The sequence below is a fragment of the Emydura macquarii genome, unplaced genomic scaffold (genome assembly GCF_026122565.2).
Source record: "Emydura macquarii macquarii isolate MOO-44397 ecotype Brisbane River unplaced genomic scaffold, CSIRO-AGI_Emac_v2 contig_629, whole genome shotgun sequence".
Lineage (NCBI taxonomy): Eukaryota > Metazoa > Chordata > Testudines > Chelidae > Emydura > Emydura macquarii.
In genome coordinates, this window is record NW_027130766.1 from 3,264,624 (window position 1) to 3,285,491 (window position 20,868).

Genomic DNA, 20,868 nt, shown 5'->3' on the forward strand with positions numbered 1-20,868 from the left:
AGCTCCTCTGGGGGCGAAGAGGTAGGGTAGGATATCAAGTGTGGCAAAGAGTTAGCACAGGCATTTCAATGGAAATTCATTCTTGCAACACAAGAGAGAGAGACTTAAAAGACTCTGATAACCATTCTAAATGGATAAAAGCAATCGAGTCTACACTGCCACTTGCCGTAGCAAATTCAATTCTGCAGTTTCTCGTTGCTTTAAAGGAGTCTTGTTCCGGTAGATAGGCTTAAAATCAGAGCTACTCACTTTGCCTTGATGGTATACATTGAATCATCCATCATCTCTGCCTGCCTGCTCCATTGCTGGGAAGAGTTAGAGTAATAAACACAGGATTTGCTATATCAAGATGTCTAACGTTATCAGCCATATTGAAGGTCTCAGAGGAAGAAGCCTCCCTTCTGCCCCAATAATATGCTGGTGTGCGATCAGTTATGCTCTGTGTACAGGGTGAGTGGGGTCTATCTCAGCCTCTGTCCACGGAGACGGTCCAAAGTACACCATGAAGGCTGATTTGACTACCGCTCTTTTCGCTTGTATAATGGCACAATTTTATAGGCCACAAAGTTATCCAGCCTCTCTCTAGCTGTTGGACAATTAGCTCTTGTGGCAGTGAACATCACGGGCTGACCACATGCCAAATGAAGGGTTAGTTGCTTTCATTTGTTCTAAATGTATCTGCCATTAACTGTGTTGTGCAACCCTGTGCTCTCGCAGTAGGGGCCAGAACAAAAAGGAATAGCTATTCTCCCCCTCCTAAGGGTACAGACAAAACTTAAATCCCCTCCAGCTCGTCTTCTATCCAAACTAAATATGGCTCATCTCAGCCACTCAAAATCCTAACCATCTTCACTGCCCTAGACCATTTCTTCCTCTCTTCTGTCCTTAATAAAAACTCGACAGAGCAATACAAGTATTCTCAGAGCACAGGCTGTAGGTGGACAGGGTGGATGGCCCAACGGGAACACCTGGTTGTGACCGCAAGCAATGTGCAATTTTGTACGTTCCACCCACTCTACAGAGGAATTCGTACCATCACACTGCATGCCCATTTTGGAGCAGTTGATAGTATAACAATTTAAAGAACAGAACTTACAGAGCAGATGAAAAGATTTTAAGGGCAGAAGGGAACATTTATGATCCTCTAGGCCAGGTCTACATATCGGTCTAACTATGTTGCTGAGGGGGGTGAAAATCCACACCCACGCGATCTAGTTATACTGACCTAACCACCCAAGAGGACAGCACTAGGTCGAAGGGAGACCTTCTCCTCTTTCTCTCTCTCGGGGAGGTGGATTAACTAAGCCCATTGGCGCAGCAGCACCTTGACTAAAGTGCTACGGCAGCACACTGTACGTGAAGACAAGGCCCTAGTCTGACCTCCTGCATAACGCAGGCCAGGGAATTTCATGCAGCAATTCCTGCACACAGCCCATACATTCTGGCTGAGGCAGAGTATGCCTTTTAGAATAACGTCTGACCATGATGAAAAGACTTTGCGTGATGGAAAACCAACCACGCCCTTAGGTAAGATGTTCCAGTGGTTATTTTAAAATGTGAGACTTATTTCTAGTTTGTATTTATCTAGCTGCAGGCTTCCAGCCACTCGGTCCTTCTGTGACTTCGTCTGCTAAATCGAAAAGCCTAAGTTAGGGAAAATTTGGTACCAAAATCAAAAGCTTCCTTTCAATAAAAAACAAATGATAAAGAGAAGTTTTTTAAAACAAGACAAGTAAATATCACAACTGAATTAACCGTTTACAAATACAGTTCTCAGAGAACACAATGCTTAAGTGAAATCATCATTGCAGAGTCCTCAAATTCATGATCCAAAACAGACCTAAATTCGATACCAAATGGCAGCTGGCAATAAACCTGGTGTAAGGCAATGGCGTGTGCCTTTGATAGCCATGGATGCTAGCGTGCTAACCAGCAGAGCACATTTACTCAGTCGTTCTGCAGGTGAACTGAACACAGCTTAAGGACAACAAAAGTAGAGACAGGCCCAGTAAATCCTTAGCTACATTTCCAAAATTCATTTGTTTTCTACAGACAGAGTGCAACATGTGATCAAATGAGTGTCACATTTCAAATGATAAGGTTAAAAATCTGTAGATTTAAAAGGCTGCCCCTCCAACAGAAATTTGAGATGCCCTCCACTACTTTTCCCTATTCACGCTGAACAGCAGGTTTTCAAATTCCGCAGCAAAACCAAACGAAGGTAACTAATTATGATTCACGTCTGGCCACAGGTGGGCAGCACTAATCACCAACTGTACCTGATCCAGAGGAAAATGTATCATAAAATGGAAGCGCCCCTTTTAAAGCTTCATTCCCCATTTTCAGGAAAGAAACAATTTATTGTGCAGAAATCCTGGTACTCAGTAAAGGAAAAAAAGTTTAATTAAACATCTGGTAATAACAGAGAAATGGCCACAGCTGGACAGAATGGGCAGATATCCTGCCACGTTTCCACCACATCACTGCTAAAGACCTCAACCCTGACCTACAACATCCTCTGCTATTCTAAACCTCATCCAATTGTACACATGAACTGCCAATCACAGAGACTCACAAGATGATCCTGTGATATAGGCAAACTTCTGCTAAGATAAAAATAACCAGACTCATATTTATGTGGAAGCTGAAGATGCGAACTCTGCCCTGAGTTGAAAAGATACAGGAAAAATATTTACTTTTTAAGCATCACTAAGTTTGAAAGTACTGCTCTCGGCTATACAAGTTGTGTGCAGTTTTGACGGTAGTAGGAAGGATATACACCAAACAGATAAAGAAATGTACTTCATGTATGTAGCCACCAAGAAAAGTCTCTCACAAAATGGGATTTAATCAGCTTTAAAAATTGAGCATCATGTAAATGGCACGAGATGGAAAGTGTGAGCATGCAAACCATCCACAGGCATATTCAGCTTTCTGCACTTGCTATTTCATTAGACTGGGTAGTATTTGCACAAACATTCCAAGCACTAGCCCAGCTCAGCTCTCTCTGGATGCAGAGTAAGACCAACACCAGATGCTTTTGACAATCCCATCCTGAAGTTTTCAGTCATGTCTAAACGCAGGATAGTCAAAATCCCCCTTTTCCAGCCTGAATCCTGTGAGCTAGTAGCTTCCCCCATTAAAGGGATTATTTCCTCACTTGGTTATGCAGATGCACAATTACACGATATGTGCACACACCACACAGCACAGCGGCTAGCTTTATGTTCTACGTCAGGGGGGCTAGCAGAGAAGACGCTCAATACTTCAGGGTACATAATGAGACTAGTTTGGGGACAATGTGCAACCCAGACGCCTAGCGGGCGTGATGTTAGTCACAATTCAAGTAAAAAATTGGCCATGGTGATAATAAAGTTAGATAAGCCACTGCCCTGGGTCAGCCATGCATGGCTCAAAATCAATCCACGTCTCTCATTCCACAGGAGAGGGACATTTAGGGATATTGCAAAAGGAGACTGGGGATGAAAGAGCAGTGGTTGGTATATGAGCATCTCCGGCTGGCTGAGCAATGCTGTCCTCATTGTGTGTGTTTTGCATCTTGATTCCTCCTGCCGTATCTTGGAGGACACTCACCCGTCAGCTAGTGCAGACAGATGACAAGAACCCAGGCTGTGACCATCTAACGACGGACAATGTATGACAAGTTGTGGCGTCCCCCTAAATGAAAAAGTGTGGGGGATACTTAAAGCATCTAGACCATTCCTGGCTACAGACAGGCAGAGGTGGGGAGAACTGCATAGGTGAGTGTATGGCAATAAAGGGAAGCACTGCAGAAGAAAAATCCCAATCCCTTTTGCTACCTGGATTTCACTATTTGCCAGCAGCAAATATTACACTGACCTTGGGCACTATCTCCCGCAGCTTGGTCCTCAAGGTTAGGAGTGGCTCCCACACCTGCCTCCTCAGCTGGTTCACAGTTAAATAAAGGTGGAAAAAATACGAAAGTTAAAATTTAAATGTCTGCCATAAAAAACAAATTTGCTTCCTTTCTGATACTGTCCCTCCCTCTGGATGCATTAAACAGTACTATATTGTAGCTGAAGGCAGCTAACTTTTAACAGCAGGTGATTTATACATCGCAACTGCCATACTAGATCAGAGCAGTGCTTCGCCTAACCCAGCTTCTTGGATGACAGTGACCGGCAACAGATACTTCAGAGAAAAGTGCAGGAACCTGTTGTGGGCAATCAAGGAACAGCCTTGCCCAAGGGTAGCATGAAGATTTATAACCCATTTCAGTCCCCAGTGGTGATGTACCCATCCGCAAAAATATCTAATTCTTTATTAGTGCCAATGGGCTCCGTATAACGAAGTGTTAAATGCCAGCCAGCTCAGACTAATTCTAACACTAAACTGACACTAATCCTGCACCAAAAAGGGGGGAGCTATGGGGCAGTGGGCAGACACTGCAAAGTGCCGTATCACTACCAGTACCACAGGCAATAAAAAGTAACCAAGAGGTGGTTTGGTGCAGCATCAGGCAGGGCACATGCGTGGCCCCAGACACTGCTGACCAAAAGAATCCAATATCTCATGCACGGGGTGTCTGAGCACCTAGAGCGAGATCCACACGGATAAATACTCAAAAAATAACATCTTGTCTACGTTTTGCCCTGTTGCTGCACGCTGAGCAGAAGTTTATCTGTCTGGAGTGATGGCTACGTCTGTTTCCTGAAGAGCTATACTCATCTTAGAACCCAATAACAACATCAAAGGATACTTCGATCTATAGTTTTCTGATGTGCACTCCCTTGCATTTATCAATCCTGAATTCCATCTGTCCTTCCATGACGCCCATTCACTTAACTTGATTAGCTCAGTCTTCTTCAGTTCTGACTAACCTACTTAATTTTGAGCCTTTTGAAATTTTACTCCCTCACTGCTCACCCCCCTTTCCCAGATGGCTAATACACATACTACACATCAGTTCTAATACAGAACCTGGGGGCAACCCGCGTTAAGATTCTACAATATTGAAAATAACCACTTATTGCTACTTTTTTCTTTTTGGCTTCTTTGCCAATTGCTGACCCATCACAGTACTTTAACCTCTTATCCCATGTCTAGCCTGCAGGCAGGACGTTTGACAAAGGCATTTCAACAATCTAAGTAAACTATGCGTTTGCTATTTTGCTGACGTTCAAAGAATTCTAGTAGATTAGAGAGGCACACTTTTCTGCTACAGCAGCCATGCTGGGCTGGTTCTCTTCTATGTTTCTCTAAGTTTTTAAAATAAATTATCATTTTAATCACCTTTCAACCAGTTTACCTAGTACCAAAGTAAGGCTCACTGGTCTGCAATTCCCAGGATTAAACCTAGTGTCTTCAGGGGCTTCCCTCCAGCTCTCAGGTACAATCACTGATTTAATGAGAGATTGCTTCCTTTTGTTACCAGCTCAACCACTTCATCCTTTAGTTCCTTCGTAATTCATGGGTGTGGCGTCTGGGCTTGGAGACATATGGCTCTTTGTATCTATCCATCTAGCTATCAATTTGTTCCAGTACTTCTCTTCTGACACCTCTGAAAGCGTCTCACCTTTTTGCTTTACAGAAGAGCTGGGGTAGGTAATTCCCCAGCATCCTCTGTGGTGAATCATTCATTTAACTTCTCCGCATTATCCTGAAAACATGCCAGCAACCAAGCAGCTGCTGCAAAATCCAATGGCCTGATTTTTAGCTGGCATTTTCAAGCAAGGTCTGTGTGCTGCACTGTGGGAAAACCCAGAGTCCTGGGAGATGAGCAGCAAGATCCTCCAGAGACCCTCACCCACAAAGCTGGGCCAGCTGCCTCCAGACCTGGATGGGGTTTTAATAAATGGATTACACGGTTGGCAGCAGCCCTCAATATTTGCTGCTGGTGGAATGAGAGTTAAGAGCCTCCGCCTAAAAAGCCCTGAGGTATCCCCTTCCCAATGACACAAAAGAGGATGATGCTGTGGAGCCTGGAGAGGAGAAAAGGTTGCAACAACTTCCCCAAAGATCCTGGTGCTCTCAGAGATGGTAACAAGAGGCAGACCCAGCCAGTTCAGATTTTCAAGTAGGAGAAGGTAAAGCAGCAAATGTGTGTGCTTACTGGAACCTACCCAAGCCTATGAGATGCTGGTAGTTCTATTAAGAAGCTCCAACTCAAGTTCCTACTTCTATTCTATAAGCATCCAGAAAAAGACTGCCATCACCAGGGATGGCATGGTATTTACGAGAGGTGGTTTTTTACCAGGTCAAAGCATGTTTTTTACTAACTCAGGAAAAACTAGTTAGTCCCAGTTTAGAACATTTTCTATTTTAAAAACGGTTTCATTAATGTGCACCACATTACACTTAGTTTCATTTACATATTCAAATTGTGATTACGTGAAGCGGTAGATCTGCGTTTAAATTAGGGCTGTACAAATAAAAAGTCAAACTGCAATGTTCGTAATATTAATACATGTAATTATAATACTTCGCATCAGAATGTCTATACATTTTGGTTCGCTATTTTCTTAAGGGAGTTATACATGTTAGGACTCCTACTTCAGTTTCCAATACTGTATAAACAAAAGTCGAAAACATTTGATTAGATGAGAGTGACAATAATGCAAAGTTACAGGCTTGGAGCATTAAGCGATCAGGTGCACGCAGAGTTGCCGCCTACCAGTCCAGGTCCAGCTGGCCATGCAGCATTCTCTAGCAGAAGACCAACTTTGAAACAGTGGATAAATGATTCAGTTTTGAACAGCTGTATCCAAAATTTGAAAAGATTCGTTCCCGCAAGTTCAGAAAGCGTAGATACTGATACATTATCTTCCCCAGTTTAATGACCAGTGCTCTGCCCTAAACCAGTTTTTCCCAGGAAACTGCCACACTTTGAAACTGCTTCCTCGCTCCCCAGAAGATAATGCAGAGGCCTCACCTGTGGTTCCTTCGGGTATTTCCCCATGCTGCCGAGCTGCGATCCCATCCTCATGTGCTCTCTCCTCCACTAGCGGGGCTGTAGCATCTGAAAAACAAAGCAGCTTTCACACAACCAGACTGCAACAAAACCACTTCAGATGTCAATGCTTTACCAAAAAAAAAAAAAAAAACCAAGGCCTCGAAGGGAACAATTCTCAGTGCTCAACCACCAGGTTTCCTTCCAATCAGCTGAGCAGGACAAAGTTGATTCTTGTCATGGGAAACCAAAGCACAAACACAGAGCCCATCTGTCAGGTACACTGTAAATCACATCCTACGTCACACAAGCTGCAGCCCTCTCTGTATTACTTACCCATGCAAAAAACAAAATGGTTTGGCCACCAGCACTGTCTTTTTAAAACAAAGAGAGAGCAGGATGGCAGTGAATGCCTGATTTGCACACACAGCAGCGCTGCCTGCACAGAGGTGATGCTTACAGATGAGCTAGGGACGAGAGCCCACGGCCAGGACGTTTTATTATAAACATACATGCATCTTTCATTAACCACCTCAGCTGGACTCTACCCACTAATTCATCCCTGCTGGCACTTTCTGACACGGCAAACCTCTGGCAAGTTTTCAAGCAACAGGCAGAAATGCTCTCCCCTTCCCCCACCAAATGAGGTTTTCCTCATTATAACACGGTCCTAATGGACAGGATAGCAATATCCAGTCCTGGACCAGCTAGAATTTTAAGGGCCGGTCTCTTGAACCACCGATGCTGGAAATGAGAGTTTTATCACAACGGAGTGCTGACAGTTCTCCACAGTTCCCAGTGGAGTACAGCTCTTCCAGCTCAGTAGACATCAGCATTTAGAAGTACAACAGCCCATTACAGAATAAAGCTTCTTTTAGATAAAGCTTAGAACCTCTAAGAAAAAACTCAGTATTTTTTTCTCCTTCCAAGACTTGTGATAGGCGCATGCACGACAGCCAGGCATTACAAGCAGAGGATTAAAATTGCCACCTACTGCAAATATTAATAAGCCTCTAGAACATTTCTAAACGAAGATCTTTGTAAAAATATGGCAACATAATACGCATGATACAGGTGCAACACCATGCACCCGACTTGTGCCAACAACTTTGCATTATGCCACATCAGCATATTAGGTTTTCTTTTATATGCATCTGTTTTACATAGAACAAATGCCTCCTTGCGCTGACATACACCAAATTGTATTGCCAAGTGCGTGCAACAAAGGAGCAAACCTACCAATGAACTGCGGCTATCTCTGGGATGGAGAGCAGCAAATAGGAGGATAAGGGGAACATTTTGGCCAAGTACTTTTGCCTTTCAGGAGCATGCACTATGGGATTGCTAATGTCCATGCTGAGTAAATAGCCCTGTAGTCAAAATCTAGTCCTCCCCCCCCCCCAGAAAAAAATCTCTATAAACTGCAGGGAACTTATGTAATAAATAATATTTTGCACCTTTATGTAGCACCTCTCATTCAAGGATCTTTAACACCTTTTAAAGTATATTATCCCATTTTACAGATAGGAAACTAAGGCAGAGGTAGGTTCAGTGATTTGCTGAAGTCACTGGTAGAGTCAGGATTAGAAGCCAGGTCTCATGACTCAGTCCCATCCTCTAATAATTCAACAAAGCGGCCTCACATAAATAGAATCTCTAGTTGAAAGATCTCTGCAGGCTTCCCCACCACCACTGATGCTGCAACCTTGAAATGTCGGTAGGATATTAAAGACTGTGGGGCAGATTATTAAAAGTAGTTAGGTATCAAACTCCTATGGGAGTAGAGGAGACACATGTTGCAATCAAAAGTTCTAATCTGAACATCCCTGAAATAACCCCGGTTCTGTTAGCCTGCGAGATGACCTGAACTGAATTCCTAGATACCCAGTTAAGGCCTGATAGCTTGGAACACTGCTTGGTTTGTTGTCCGATTCCGGACATGTCTCTGTAAACGTCTATTGGAAATGGAGAACACTCATTGGCTTGATGCAAATCTAACTCTTCCTAGCAGGCTATAGGCTCTTCTACCAGGGAGCGGCAACTAGGACCCTCAGACATTTTTCCTAATGAGTTTCTGGAATCTGCGTGTCTACTTTAGAATCTGCGCCTCCTCCTGAGCTGTTCAATAATGGCTTCTGAAGGCTGGCTAGTTCCCATTAACATTAATGGGGAGTTACAGACACGAGTCGGTGGAGGAAATGATCCTTTCAGAATGGGCTACACTCCGCAGCCATCAATAGCATCCACTCGTTGGTTGGAGAGTGCTACCCTGGAGGGAGGAAATGGAGCTGGAATCGATCCTCTAGGGGTGTCTGTGTGGTAATTCTTCCTCTGTGATGATCAAATTAATGAAAGCCTTTATCTGGCAGCACAGAGATGCAAGACAGCCAAGCCTCTTCAGGAACCCCCATCAGAAAATGGTCTGGCGCATCTCTAAACGACGCTTAGAAACAGCACCAGTCATTATGGTTTAAAAGCAATAAGACAAAGAGCTCCCACCTTCCGTAGTTGGGGTGCTCTTAGCATCAGAGGTGTCGGAAATGGGCTCATCTGATCCATCGTCAACTGGTATCTGGAGGGGATAGCCTGGAAAACATACATCGAGCACTCAGAACAGGTCCTCAGCTAGGTCTAGTGGGTTCTTATGTTAACCTCACCCATCCCCATTTCCTCATCAGAAAAGCCTGACGGCGGTCGCTGGCAATTACAGCAAGGTGTTCACAAAGTGTTAAAGCACCAGGTGCGGAGGCAGTGATATCACCCAAAAAAAACCAAGCGAAGTCTGCTAAGCAACCAACCTAGTGCGGAGTACATCTAGAAACAGCAAAGCATGGTACAAGAAAAAAAAAATACAATCAGTTAAAAAAAAAAACTCTCTCCTTGGAGAGCAAAGATGTCAGATTACATCAATCTGCATGAGTCACTGTAGTTCACATTGATGTTTCTAGTGCAGTGTAGGCCCTCTCTCAGAGCAGACTGCTGAACTGATAGCTTATTTTCTTCTGTTATTTATGTTTTTAAATCAATGCAAACAGAGAAAGCACTTGCAAGGAATTCTTCTGCGCCCCACATGGATTATGATGGTGGGCCTTGGTTACAGGAAGTCATCTGTCAGAATGTTAGAGCAAGAAGCACAGGGAGACTCTTTGAAAGGAGTTCCAGCAAATAAAATAATGAGAACTGGAGAAATTGATTTACGAAGAATGACTCAAGCTAACACAAGCAAAGTCTCTTGGAACCTTTGGTGCATGTGAATTGAAACTATGGCATTGACAGAGGGTTGCTGATTTGACCGGATAAAAGGGCCAACCCTGAGGGGCCTGCAGGGGAGAACAGTCTTGGAACACGCCACAGGCTCTGTCCATGACAGAGAGAACCCAATTGCCTGCTGCAGTCTGGCAGATACAAGACAGAAATCTCCTACTCCACATTAAGGTAGATCATCAGTACTGAGTGCTATCAGTCTCTATGACTATACAGGTTTCTGAGCCAGACTGTTAAATACAGGGGGAAAGACTTCTTGAAAATGTAGGCCTAAAATATGGGGTGAGAGGAGCTTTTTTTGGAAAAATCTTCCCCATTTCTCCCACTTTCCCAGCAGCACCTTTGGAGAGTATTTGTGCAGCAGTGCGGTGCTATGTTTTTATCATCAATTGAGCTGACTTGTGCACATGAATAACTACTGCATCATTACAATCGCAGTCGCTAGGAAAGAGACAAGCACTTCCTTGGGAAATAGGCGGAATATATGCACGAGTGAGGGGACAGGGAAGAAGAGAGACAGGCCAGGGAGCGTGCAGGAGGCTGGGGGAAAGGAGGGGAAGGGAAGGAGTTGCGCCCATCTACTTCAAGGGTCAGACAGTAGGAGAGAAGCAAGAGGGTTGGGGTGTGCAAGAGGAAAGAACAGAGAAAAACCCATTGGCTGGTATTGGGTATATGTGTGCCTAGGGGGCAGGGCAAATCCTCTCCGGATCTGATTTTTGGTGAGGTCAGATATCCACTGTGCATGACACATACTGTGATCCATCCTCCCCTCAGCGACTGTTCATAAAAAGACACAGGGAAGCACAAGAGCAGCGAGGTGGAAGCCAGGAGGTCGGGGGTTGTTCCCAGGTCGAGATGGGAGAGCAGGTATTAGCGGTTGCAGGAGGGGGTTGGCATCCATGAATGATGATTCTCCTCCTGCCACGACTCACTGTGACACCTCAGGGGTCTGTGCCTGTATTCATCCTTCCTGCACTACAGTCGCCCTGCTTACGAGAGATAATACTCACTTCACAGTAGGTGGTGAGGATTCATCACCTAACGTCTCCAAAGCCCTCTGAGATCCTCTGTTAATGACACCATACACATGCACGCTCCTCATAGATCAGAAACACAGGCCAATTCCCAATGCACAGAGGCCACTGGCATCATCAGCCTACAACAGCCAGACCTACCACTAGCACTTACTTAGGCGATGTCCCAGAGCCCTGGCCCCCAATGCAGGTCACGTGCTCTCTTTGTAAAATATGTCTTTTAGTTCTGCAATATTCTTCTTTTAGCACCATCCTTCCCAGAGATGGGAAGTAGACCATTACACGAATCAGCGCTCACTCCGCAATGGGGAAATGGCTCTTCCAGTCTTCACAAGACGACACCAAGAGTTGGTTGTTTAAACAGCTCTGATAAAAGCTAATTTTGATCTCTTGCACACACACGGGGATTATGTTCTTTAGCCCAATGAAAGTCACTGTCAAATGGTTCTCTCGCCAGAGCAGCTCCAATCAAACGGGCAGAAAGTCGCAAGTTACACCCTCTACATGAGCTGTCAGCTTCTGCTTAGAGACTGGAAGGGCAGGTGCAGTTTTGCGAGAGCTCAATGAGGTGTAATTAAAATATCGAAACATTCGACAAGGGCCAGTCTTGCCCCGAAAGGGGACCCCAGTCTCACTCTCCTGATTTGTTAAAGCCCTCCTGGCTGGCAGAGTGGCCTTTTATGATCTGAAGCATCGGTGTATTTTCTACACACAGGCGTGCAAGAAACAGAGACACGGTGTGACCAGGCCTCGCCTTCCCTTCCCACCCTGCACCACCCCACGTGTTTACGTGCCAGCAGAAACGCCCTTCGGTAAGCAGAGTAGTTTCTTTGGAGAGAGGAGGGAACCGAGGCGGAGACAGAAGCAGCCTAAAACCTTCCTCCCCTTTTTAAGGGTAAAAGTGGGGCCCGGCATCTCAGGCATCTCTAGCCCCACTGGCCATTCAATTACAATGCCAACAATCACCACCAAGCTGCCGCTGGCGTGGGGTCTCTTGAAGGGAAAGGTGGTCCCACTTGATGGGCTGTGGGTCGAGGACATCAGCTGGGGAGGAAGGCTGCTGAAGGCACGTCAAACCTGCAGAATGGCTCGGAGTTCAATTCCAGGGGCAAAGAGACTCTTGTTTTAACTTAACTCTTTCCAGGGGCAAAGAGACTCCACCAACTCTGCCTGCAACAGCCCCACCTAAACGCTCCGGGTGCTCCCCTGGCATTCCTGCTGGCTCACTCAGAATTAAACATCTCAACTCTCCGTTCCACATTCTCCCCACTGCTCCAAATGCCTTTGACCCCATACTTAAATTATTACCCAGAGATCCCTGGACCTTTCAGCGGATGACAAGATGGCTGCCGTAATGCATACAGAGGTAGATGCACGTTTGAGAGATTTGCCCTAGCAACTTTTTAGTTTTCTGAATCCTGTAAAGGGAGGAAGGGTTTATAACCATGTTTAGAGGCGATAAAAGGAAGTGTCACAACACACTACACATCCATGGACATGAGTCTTTCAAGTATGAACGAAGAGAACTTATACACTAGGGAGTGTTTGGGGTGCTACAGAGCGGGATGGGAAAAGACGTTAATCTCGGTCATGGACCTCAATCCATTAAAGAAACCATTAATCTACATTTAAAAAACAAAAATCAATCACCAAGGTCCTTATATACTGGACTTACGAAAAGCCTGTTTCACCTCCTTTTAATTTCCAGACAGCCTTTACCCGTTTTTCTATGAGCAGCTGGTTTCTATTGCCTTTTACAGATTTCAGACGCTCTATGGACTCAGGTGTTTTTTCTTCTACTGAAACTTACCTCTGAATGTGAAAGAGAGCACAAGGCAGACTGGGGTGATTATGATTATCCAGTCTGGCCTCTGGCAGAGCATGCAATAGGATCTCACCCAGCAATTCCTGCATCAAGCCCATCACTTCTGTTTGACCTATTAAGCATCTGAATGTAGCTTACATTTATCTCCATGTTTATCTCCCAGAAAACACAGGAGCTCATTTTCTTCATGATTACTCAGCACCTAAGTAATTCCCAAAATGGTCCCACTTTCCTAGACTTTGGACTAATCTTTTATTGAATCATGTACATTCCCAGGCGTCAACTCCATGGGCAGCCTTACCCCACTCTCCTTGTATTGAGATCCCCCATCCTCATTCTCCTGGAAAGAAAATAACCTGCCTGTGGGGGGTCTCCCATGACTGTCCCCACCTGGTAAGGCTCACCTGATGGGATCTGCTTAGCGTGGCTCACCGAATGGTCTTCCATCATATTGAAATCCTGACGCTGCTCAGCCATCCTGTTGCAAAAGTTGTCTAAGGGGAAAAAATGTAACACTATTACACAAAACCTCATGCAACGCACCTTCTCTTGCACTCAAATTATTGCACTATCTCCGGTTACTCTGGGGTGCATTTTCAGAGGTGGAATCAGATGGCCATTAATAACTAGCTGCCTTTTAAGATACTACAACCAGCTATTTAATTCATTCCCTTTTTTGTATGGGACTTGAAAAAACACAATAGCATGACTACAGACAGGTAACAGCTCAAAGTTTGTGCTAAAGAAGGTGGTGTGCCCCTGACTGATTGATGTAAGTTACAGCTGATAACGGTTTGACCAGACTCTCCTACCAATGCAGAAATATTCCTAACCCAGCTCCTACAATCAGAAGAAAATTTTGTCCGCAGCCCTTAAGTTTACCAGGACAGCAGGAAAAAAGCAAAAAGCATTAAGATGGCGTCTGGGATTCTGAAATGGCCGACATCGACTGGGGAATGTTCTTTTAAAAACCCCACCGTTGTATCAAGTTATAGGCATAGAGATCAAGGCAACCGCAATCCCCAATGTAGAGAGCAAACACCTCATTTATGGAAAGAAACTGAAAACGAAAAGATTTTGTGAGAACACTCAAGAAGAGTATATGATTTTTGTGGCCAAAGTGAAGAGCTAATAATCATTCTTGCACAAGTAGTACGAGACAAAACACCAAGTATGTGTCATCAATTTCACACAGCAGACTGAGGACACAGGCAACTTCATACTAAATGCACCACTGAAGTTACACAAGGAATTTAATAATGTCCAAGGAAAAGGACCATCCTAGCTTATTGTCTGGTCTATCAATTTTCACACATCTACATCTGGGGACACCGTGGCATAACACAGACTAATTCCACAGCAAACTGATTGATAGATTGGAAGTCTTGTTGCAGACCTCGGCTCAGATGACAACCACAAGACCATTCTGGCTCTTTTTCCAGTCTCCTGCCTCTGAAATTACACACCTTCTAATTTCTACAGAGAATGAGACAAGAGTACTACAGACAACAGCCTCCTTCAATACAAGTCTGGATTCATTCACAGAGCATAGTTCATTCCCTACACTGAATGAGGCAGGGATCCTGCGGGAAAACTAGCATGTGCTCTTGTATGTAATTAAAGATAGTATCATAATGCATATGGGCCACATCAAGGTTTTTACAGACACGCTTGGATTCCAGCATTTCCTAACTTTTGAGTGCTTGAATTTGCAACCTTAATGTTATTTCCTGGGGTTTTGTTGTTTTTTTAAGAAAGGAAAATAAATTCTATTCTGTGTAACTGAGGAAACAGTTACCTTTGCAGACCGTTGGGAGACCCAGTTCATAAATGCTTGCAAAGCGCACTGAGATTCTTAGAATGTGAGCATTATAAAAAGAAGAGGGTTGGTTTTTTTCCCCAATTGATTTTTCACACATTTTGCATATTTAACTAAAATATTCCTCATCCCTCCTATATTTTTTTTGTTTGATGTAATTTGAAGAATTCTATCCTATGGTAAAAATTGAAAAATAAAATAACCCTCCCGAGAATTCTTGAGCTCTTCTCAAAGCTGGATGACCTGAATCAGTGGCAAAGCGTCTGCCAACAACAAAAGGAAGGGGGTGCTTTACCTGGCTTAGTACCAAGTTAAATTGTGCCCATTTTCTGGTGGACCATGCCAGATGAGTCATCTATTTAAACAGGCACAACCATGATCTGGTAGGGCATCTTTCCTACAGGCTTCCCTGCCATTGTGGAAAGAGCACCTCTATGGGCGGACGCAGAGCTCTGCTTGACTTCCAGGCCTTAGTTGGATCTAACTGATCCAACAAGAGGATCAATTAATACCAATTGTGACAGACATTTCCGATAAGAAAAGTCTATTAGCATTTGACCTGAGACCCACCAACTCATTTCACTGAACTGCCACAGGTGTTAACACCTTTCCATCATTTCTTAACTGTTGACCCTGACGTGAAAAGCTCATGAATTAGCTGCACTGTGCCTAAACGTGAACTGTACATTTCTTTTTAATTCTCCCTTTTTTCTCCGTAGCCAGCCTTTTAAAAAAAAGAAATCCGTGACACTTCCCCCAGACTGTCCCCCAAACTCTGAGTGAGGTCTTCACTGCATCTGGGCAAGAGTTTCTCTTAAGGTCTGTCTACGTGGGGATACTCAGCAAAATTAATCCAAATTAACTAATGGTGTGAATTCAAAGGGGATAAATAAAACTGAATTAAACCCGCTGTGTGGACGCTCTCATTCAAAATTAAAGTGGCCTGAACTCAGCCCTCCAAATTAAGTTAAGCTGAATTAAGGTCACTTTAATTCTGAAGGAGAGACCGGGTCTACACTGACAGGCAAGTTCGGCGGCACTCAACGGGAGTTACGCAAGCTACGTAGAGTAACTTGTGTCAACTTCCTAAATTCCCTTCGGTGCGCCGTCTCCACCACGCTTCACCGACGGGAAATGCGTACCCATCGACGCAGCGCTACACGTTTTGGGGAGGTGGTTTATTAAATCGACTTCCGGATTGATTGAGCGGGTCTTCACTTCCGCCCAATCGATCCGGATAAATCGATCTGACGGCGGCAAATTTGCTGCCGTCAGTGAAGACATACCCAGAGTGTCCACACAGCAGTTCAGTGCAGTTTAGCTAATCTGCTTTGAATTCACACCTTTTGGCATGGTCTACACTTAAAATGTATACCAGCATAGCTAGGTCAATCAGGGGTGTGGAAAACAACCCCCCTCACCCTCACGACATAGCTATGCTGACAAAACCCCTAGTGTAGACTCAGCTACTTTGGCAGAAGGGTGCTTCTGTTGACGTAGCTAAATGTGTTCAGGGAGGTTATGCTCCCAGACCAGCAGAAAAATTCCTTCTGTCAGTGTACACTGTGCCTACGTTAGGGGCTATGCCAGCATAGGCTCTGTAAGGTAGACATCGCCTTAGTTCGTTTGGATTAATTTTCCTGAGTGTCTTTGTATAAACAAGCCCTTGGGATTCCCGATTAGGGTGCCGCCTACAGGATGTTAAGGCTTCAAAGCTGGGGTCAGACAGCCAGAAGTGAGTGCTAGTATGCTTTTTCTGTGGAAATTATTCCTATTTGCTAAGATCCCACACTTATAATACAGCATTTAATATCAAAGATGCAATGGCAAAACACCAAGAGCAAGCCATGAATCAGTACAAGCAGAGAGATTCTAAAGGCATAGTCCATGGGTGGCCTACAAAGCACTTGCTGGTGGTCTGCAGACAGACGGCTGGTCCACACCGTGCTGGCTCCTCCACCTTGCTTCCAGCTGCTTATGCAGGCATTCAGGCTCTTCATTGCATAGAAGAGCCTGGATGTCTATCTAAGAAGCTAGAAACGAGGAGCTGCTGGCTGGCTTAGCTGCTACTATGAAAGGAGGAAAGGGATGTTATGCAACCTCAAATGGGCAGGGAAGGGTTCATAGGCAGTCCCCTCAAATGACAGGGTTCACACCATGGAACAGTTTGAGAAACTGAGTTGGGGGGAGAGGGGGGGTTTGGAAAGATTGTTACATCAGAATTTAAAGATGAATTGATTTTCCTCGGCATCCATTTTAGAGAGAAGAAATGCTGCCTTCTCAGTCATGGAGACGGCAGAGTTAATTTTGTTACTAGGTGTTTTATCCTAACACTCCAGCTACTGGAATCATGGGATTCCTTGTGACTCTCAGGTTTTATTTTTTAAAAAGCCTGTAGCCCTAATGGATGCAGAGAAAAACTGAACAATTTGAACCCAAAAACTCGAACAGCAGAAGGCAAGAAAAAGAGTCATTATTATTTTTAAAAATCTTGTGATTTTAGGGGGTCTGGCTCATGACTTTTTAAATGCTGGGAGTGGGGGAGGGTAGCAATATTGAGAGAGTGGAATCTGCCTCCCCCCTAGTGAAAAGGAAGGAGATTCTCCCGTACACCCGAGTCCCAGCAGGCAAAGAGAAGGGCACTGGGCATGGTCGTGAAGGGTGGAGCAAAAGCGTGACCCTCCCTCTGTTCCCAAAATCCAACTGGTGAGGAAAGGACAGCCCCCTCCCATTGTCCATTGGCCAAAAAAAAAAAAGTGGGAGCAGAGGAGGAAGGGCTCCAGAGAGCAAAAGTGGTTGTTACAGCAAGGTTAGCCCTGTTCCCACTGGACAGGTGTGCTTGTCACAAAACCAGCCTTCCCTGCAGAGAAGAGTTCAGTGCAGACAAAGCGGGGGGGGGGGGGGGGGGGGGGGGGGGGGCGCGCGGCGGCGGCAACCTACATTTCCACATAGCCCTCGTACACCGCACCCATTCTCTGCATAACTACAGATAACAGTCCCCACAGCTTTCAGTCTGGAACGTCATCAGCACCGTGCTCTCACAGAGAAAAATAAATCCATATGTCCACCACATGGAACGACAGAAAGACACGGCAATTCGGTGAACAAACAGCACCCAACTGCGGATTATCTTTACGTGCAGTAGCTCCCCCAGCAAAATGTAAAATATGAAGACCATATCCTGGTACAGTTATATGAGCTAGGAAGGAAAGCAATCACCTGCAGCCTGGATATATTTTACACACCTCTGCTGGATTATTTCCCCCACCCCTCCCACGATTTCATTTATTCTACTTCGTCTATAAGCATCGCTGACCGTGGCGCGCATCCACACGCACCCTTCTGATGCCTACAAATTTCTGCAGTGTCACCACGATCTTCCATTCCCTCAATTCAAAACCAGAAGCAGCCACCACCAAACGCATCCAGATGCGTCTCATTCTAACTGGCAAACGCCAGCGTAGTTCTCAAATTAGATGGACGTCTCAATGACTAAATGGAATTTACGGAAAAAAACCACTTGACTCCCGTCACCAAATAGCCCATTTCAGTAGAGATTCCTTAAGCAAACATGGTTCTGAAGGCACTCTCCTATCACAAGCCACGCAGATTTTGACAGAGAATAGCATAAAAATTAACCCTCGAAATACCTTGTCTATTTCAATTAATTTAATCATAAATAAAAGTTGTAAAGAGTCAATTTTCTTTTTTTTTAAAAAGTTAAGGCAGCCTTACCTTGACCCACTGGCTTCAGTAATGAATACGTAGGGCAGTGATGGTTCTGTCACTGAGTGTTTAAAGTTGGGCAGCACCCCCTATGCAACAGATAGGCTGGACAACTGCTCTCAAGGGTCTTATCTGTTTCCAACAGATCCCACTCCTGCCAAGAGGGCCCTTTATCTCAACAAACAGCCCGTCCCACCCTAGACAGCACTTCAGGGTTCTTCAAAACTTGACGGACTTCACCATTCCCGTCTGCCTCTCCAGGGAAGCGCCGGTTGTTGCGTTACAGCGAGTATGAAAGACGCCATGCCGGGCTGCGGTGCTATTGCTCTGAGGTCGGGCTGGCTGGGTGTCACCCACAATGGCTGACGCATCAGTTGGAGTGATCTGCACCACGGCCAATAAACCCTGTCCCGCACCCCACCTCCCCAGGTAGCCCGTATACGCCACGTTTGCAAAGTTATTTGTGAAATGTGAGGGGGGGCTGTTTGGTTTTTTAAAAAACAAACAAACGAACAAAAACACGTGAGTATTTTCGGTATCTCTCCGCTGATAAAAGCAGATCCTTTGGGTAGCAGGAATTCAAACGTCTGCGGGAGGGGTGAGTTACAACATTTCAGAAACTCCTAGAAGTCCTGTTAAATAGCTTTGCCATTCACACAGGGTTACCGTACATCCCATTTTTTTTTTCCAGACATTTCCTCTTTCTTGGTCATCCGCCCTCTATCTGGGTGGATTTTTGAAATAAAAGGAAATGTCCGGGGAACAGACCATCTCCACACCCTGACTGGTCCCTCCCCTGCATCCTCCGGATCCCGCCTGGCCTGGCCCAGCCTGCCCGGTAAGCGGAGCTGCCAAGCACCTTTCGGCCAGGGCCGCCTGACCCACCATGGGGCCTCAGAGCCTGGCCAGGAGGGGTGACAGGAGGCCCCGGCTCCCTCTGACCCTGGGAGTGTCCTCTATTTGGGAACTTGACCCTACATTCACATCACGGTGCTAAGATCCGGTCTGTAAAGCACAAGAGCCTTGTATAATCTCCCCTTCCCAGCAATAAAAGGGGGTTACCAGATACTGGACTTGAAACCTGACACTGGCCTAGGCCTGGTTACTGCTCCTCTCTGCCCATCAGACTAGTGTGATTTTGGGAGGGATAGAAGCAAATCATCCTCTGTTTGCTTTGTTTAAATGGCAGCAGCTGGTGGCTGCCTTAGCATGATATATATATAAAGTCAGAGGAGATGGATCAGCAGTCAAAGTGTAGGGGAGTGCTGAGAGAGGCATAGTAAAAGGATTCTGCAGACACTGCAGAGAGAGAGATGAAACTTTATGGTGCAGAAGAAAAATGCTGCTTTTAACCATCTTAATTTAAATGAAACAAGCACAGGAAACAGTTTCCTTATCTAGTCAAAAAAAATTTTTTTAAACTTTCCCTTATTTTTTTTAGCAGTTCCCGTTTAACACAGTACCGTGCTGTATTTGCTTTTTTTTTCTTCTTCTTTTTTTCCCCCCAACTCTGCTCCTGCCCGATTGCATCCTTCCAGTTCCAAACGAGATGTGTGGCTGACCAGTCAGTTTGTAACTCTGAGATTCTACCGTAATAAAACATTTAGGCCATAAACCAACCACTGACTGCCTGGAGTTTGGAAGAAACTTGCCACATAAAATTGCATGGTTGTCTGTTTTGGGGTTTCTTACCCCTCTGCAGCTATTGGTAACTGGTCACTATCAGAAAGCATAATGGATAGATAGAGCATTTGTCTGATCCAGGATGGTGATCCCGATGTTCCTAGTAAACACACAAGCTAGATTTCCTGTTTTTTTAAAACGCCTTTCGGAATATATCACAGAACACAAGAGACATTTACGAGCAAAGGACCATACAGAAAAGGACAGATTCTGTTTCTCTCTCTCCTTTTCTCATTGCTGTTAAGACTAACAGTTAGCAAGCCACACACATAGCCTCTCTCCTATGAACTGGGTTTGATTTATGTCCCATATTAAGTTTTACAGTCTTTAGCCTAATGTCTGGCAAAAGGTCTCCTTCCGTTAAAGGTAAATAAAGTCAATACAGAAGACAATACTCCCCTTTCAGAACTGACTTCACGTGCTGAGGGGGAAACAGCCAGATGCTGAAGTCCACACCGCTGTGCTTAGAGAGCGTTCAGTATCTTGCATAATCCGTGCCAGACTAGGCTATTATTCCTATCACTGTTCTTCCACAGAATCCTTCTGGTGCTGGGAGGTTGGAAATCCCACAATGCAATGTGCTAAC

General features: G+C 44.9%; 1 protein-coding gene across 9 annotated transcripts in view; it reads right to left on the reverse strand.

The window, feature by feature from the left end:
* The window catches only part of MAPT (microtubule associated protein tau), an 81,308-nt gene that overhangs the window by 26,870 nt on the left and 33,570 nt on the right, over positions 1 to 20,868 (reverse strand). For 8 of the 9 annotated variants that reach the window (XR_010918505.1, XM_067541039.1, XM_067541044.1 and 5 more), the window contains exons 2-5: positions 13,459 to 13,548; positions 9,431 to 9,517; positions 6,914 to 7,000; positions 3,862 to 3,927 (exon numbers count right to left, since the gene is read on the reverse strand). Coding sequence is in view for 8 of the 9 variants with exons in the window: in XM_067541039.1 (XP_067397140.1) it covers positions 3,862 to 3,927; positions 6,914 to 7,000; positions 9,431 to 9,517; positions 13,459 to 13,548 (330 nt within the window). In the remaining variant the exon portion in view is untranslated. The remainder of the gene's footprint in view (positions 1 to 3,861; positions 3,928 to 6,913; positions 7,001 to 9,430; positions 9,518 to 13,458; positions 13,549 to 20,868) is intronic. The other variant, XM_067541041.1, reaches the window with a different exon arrangement.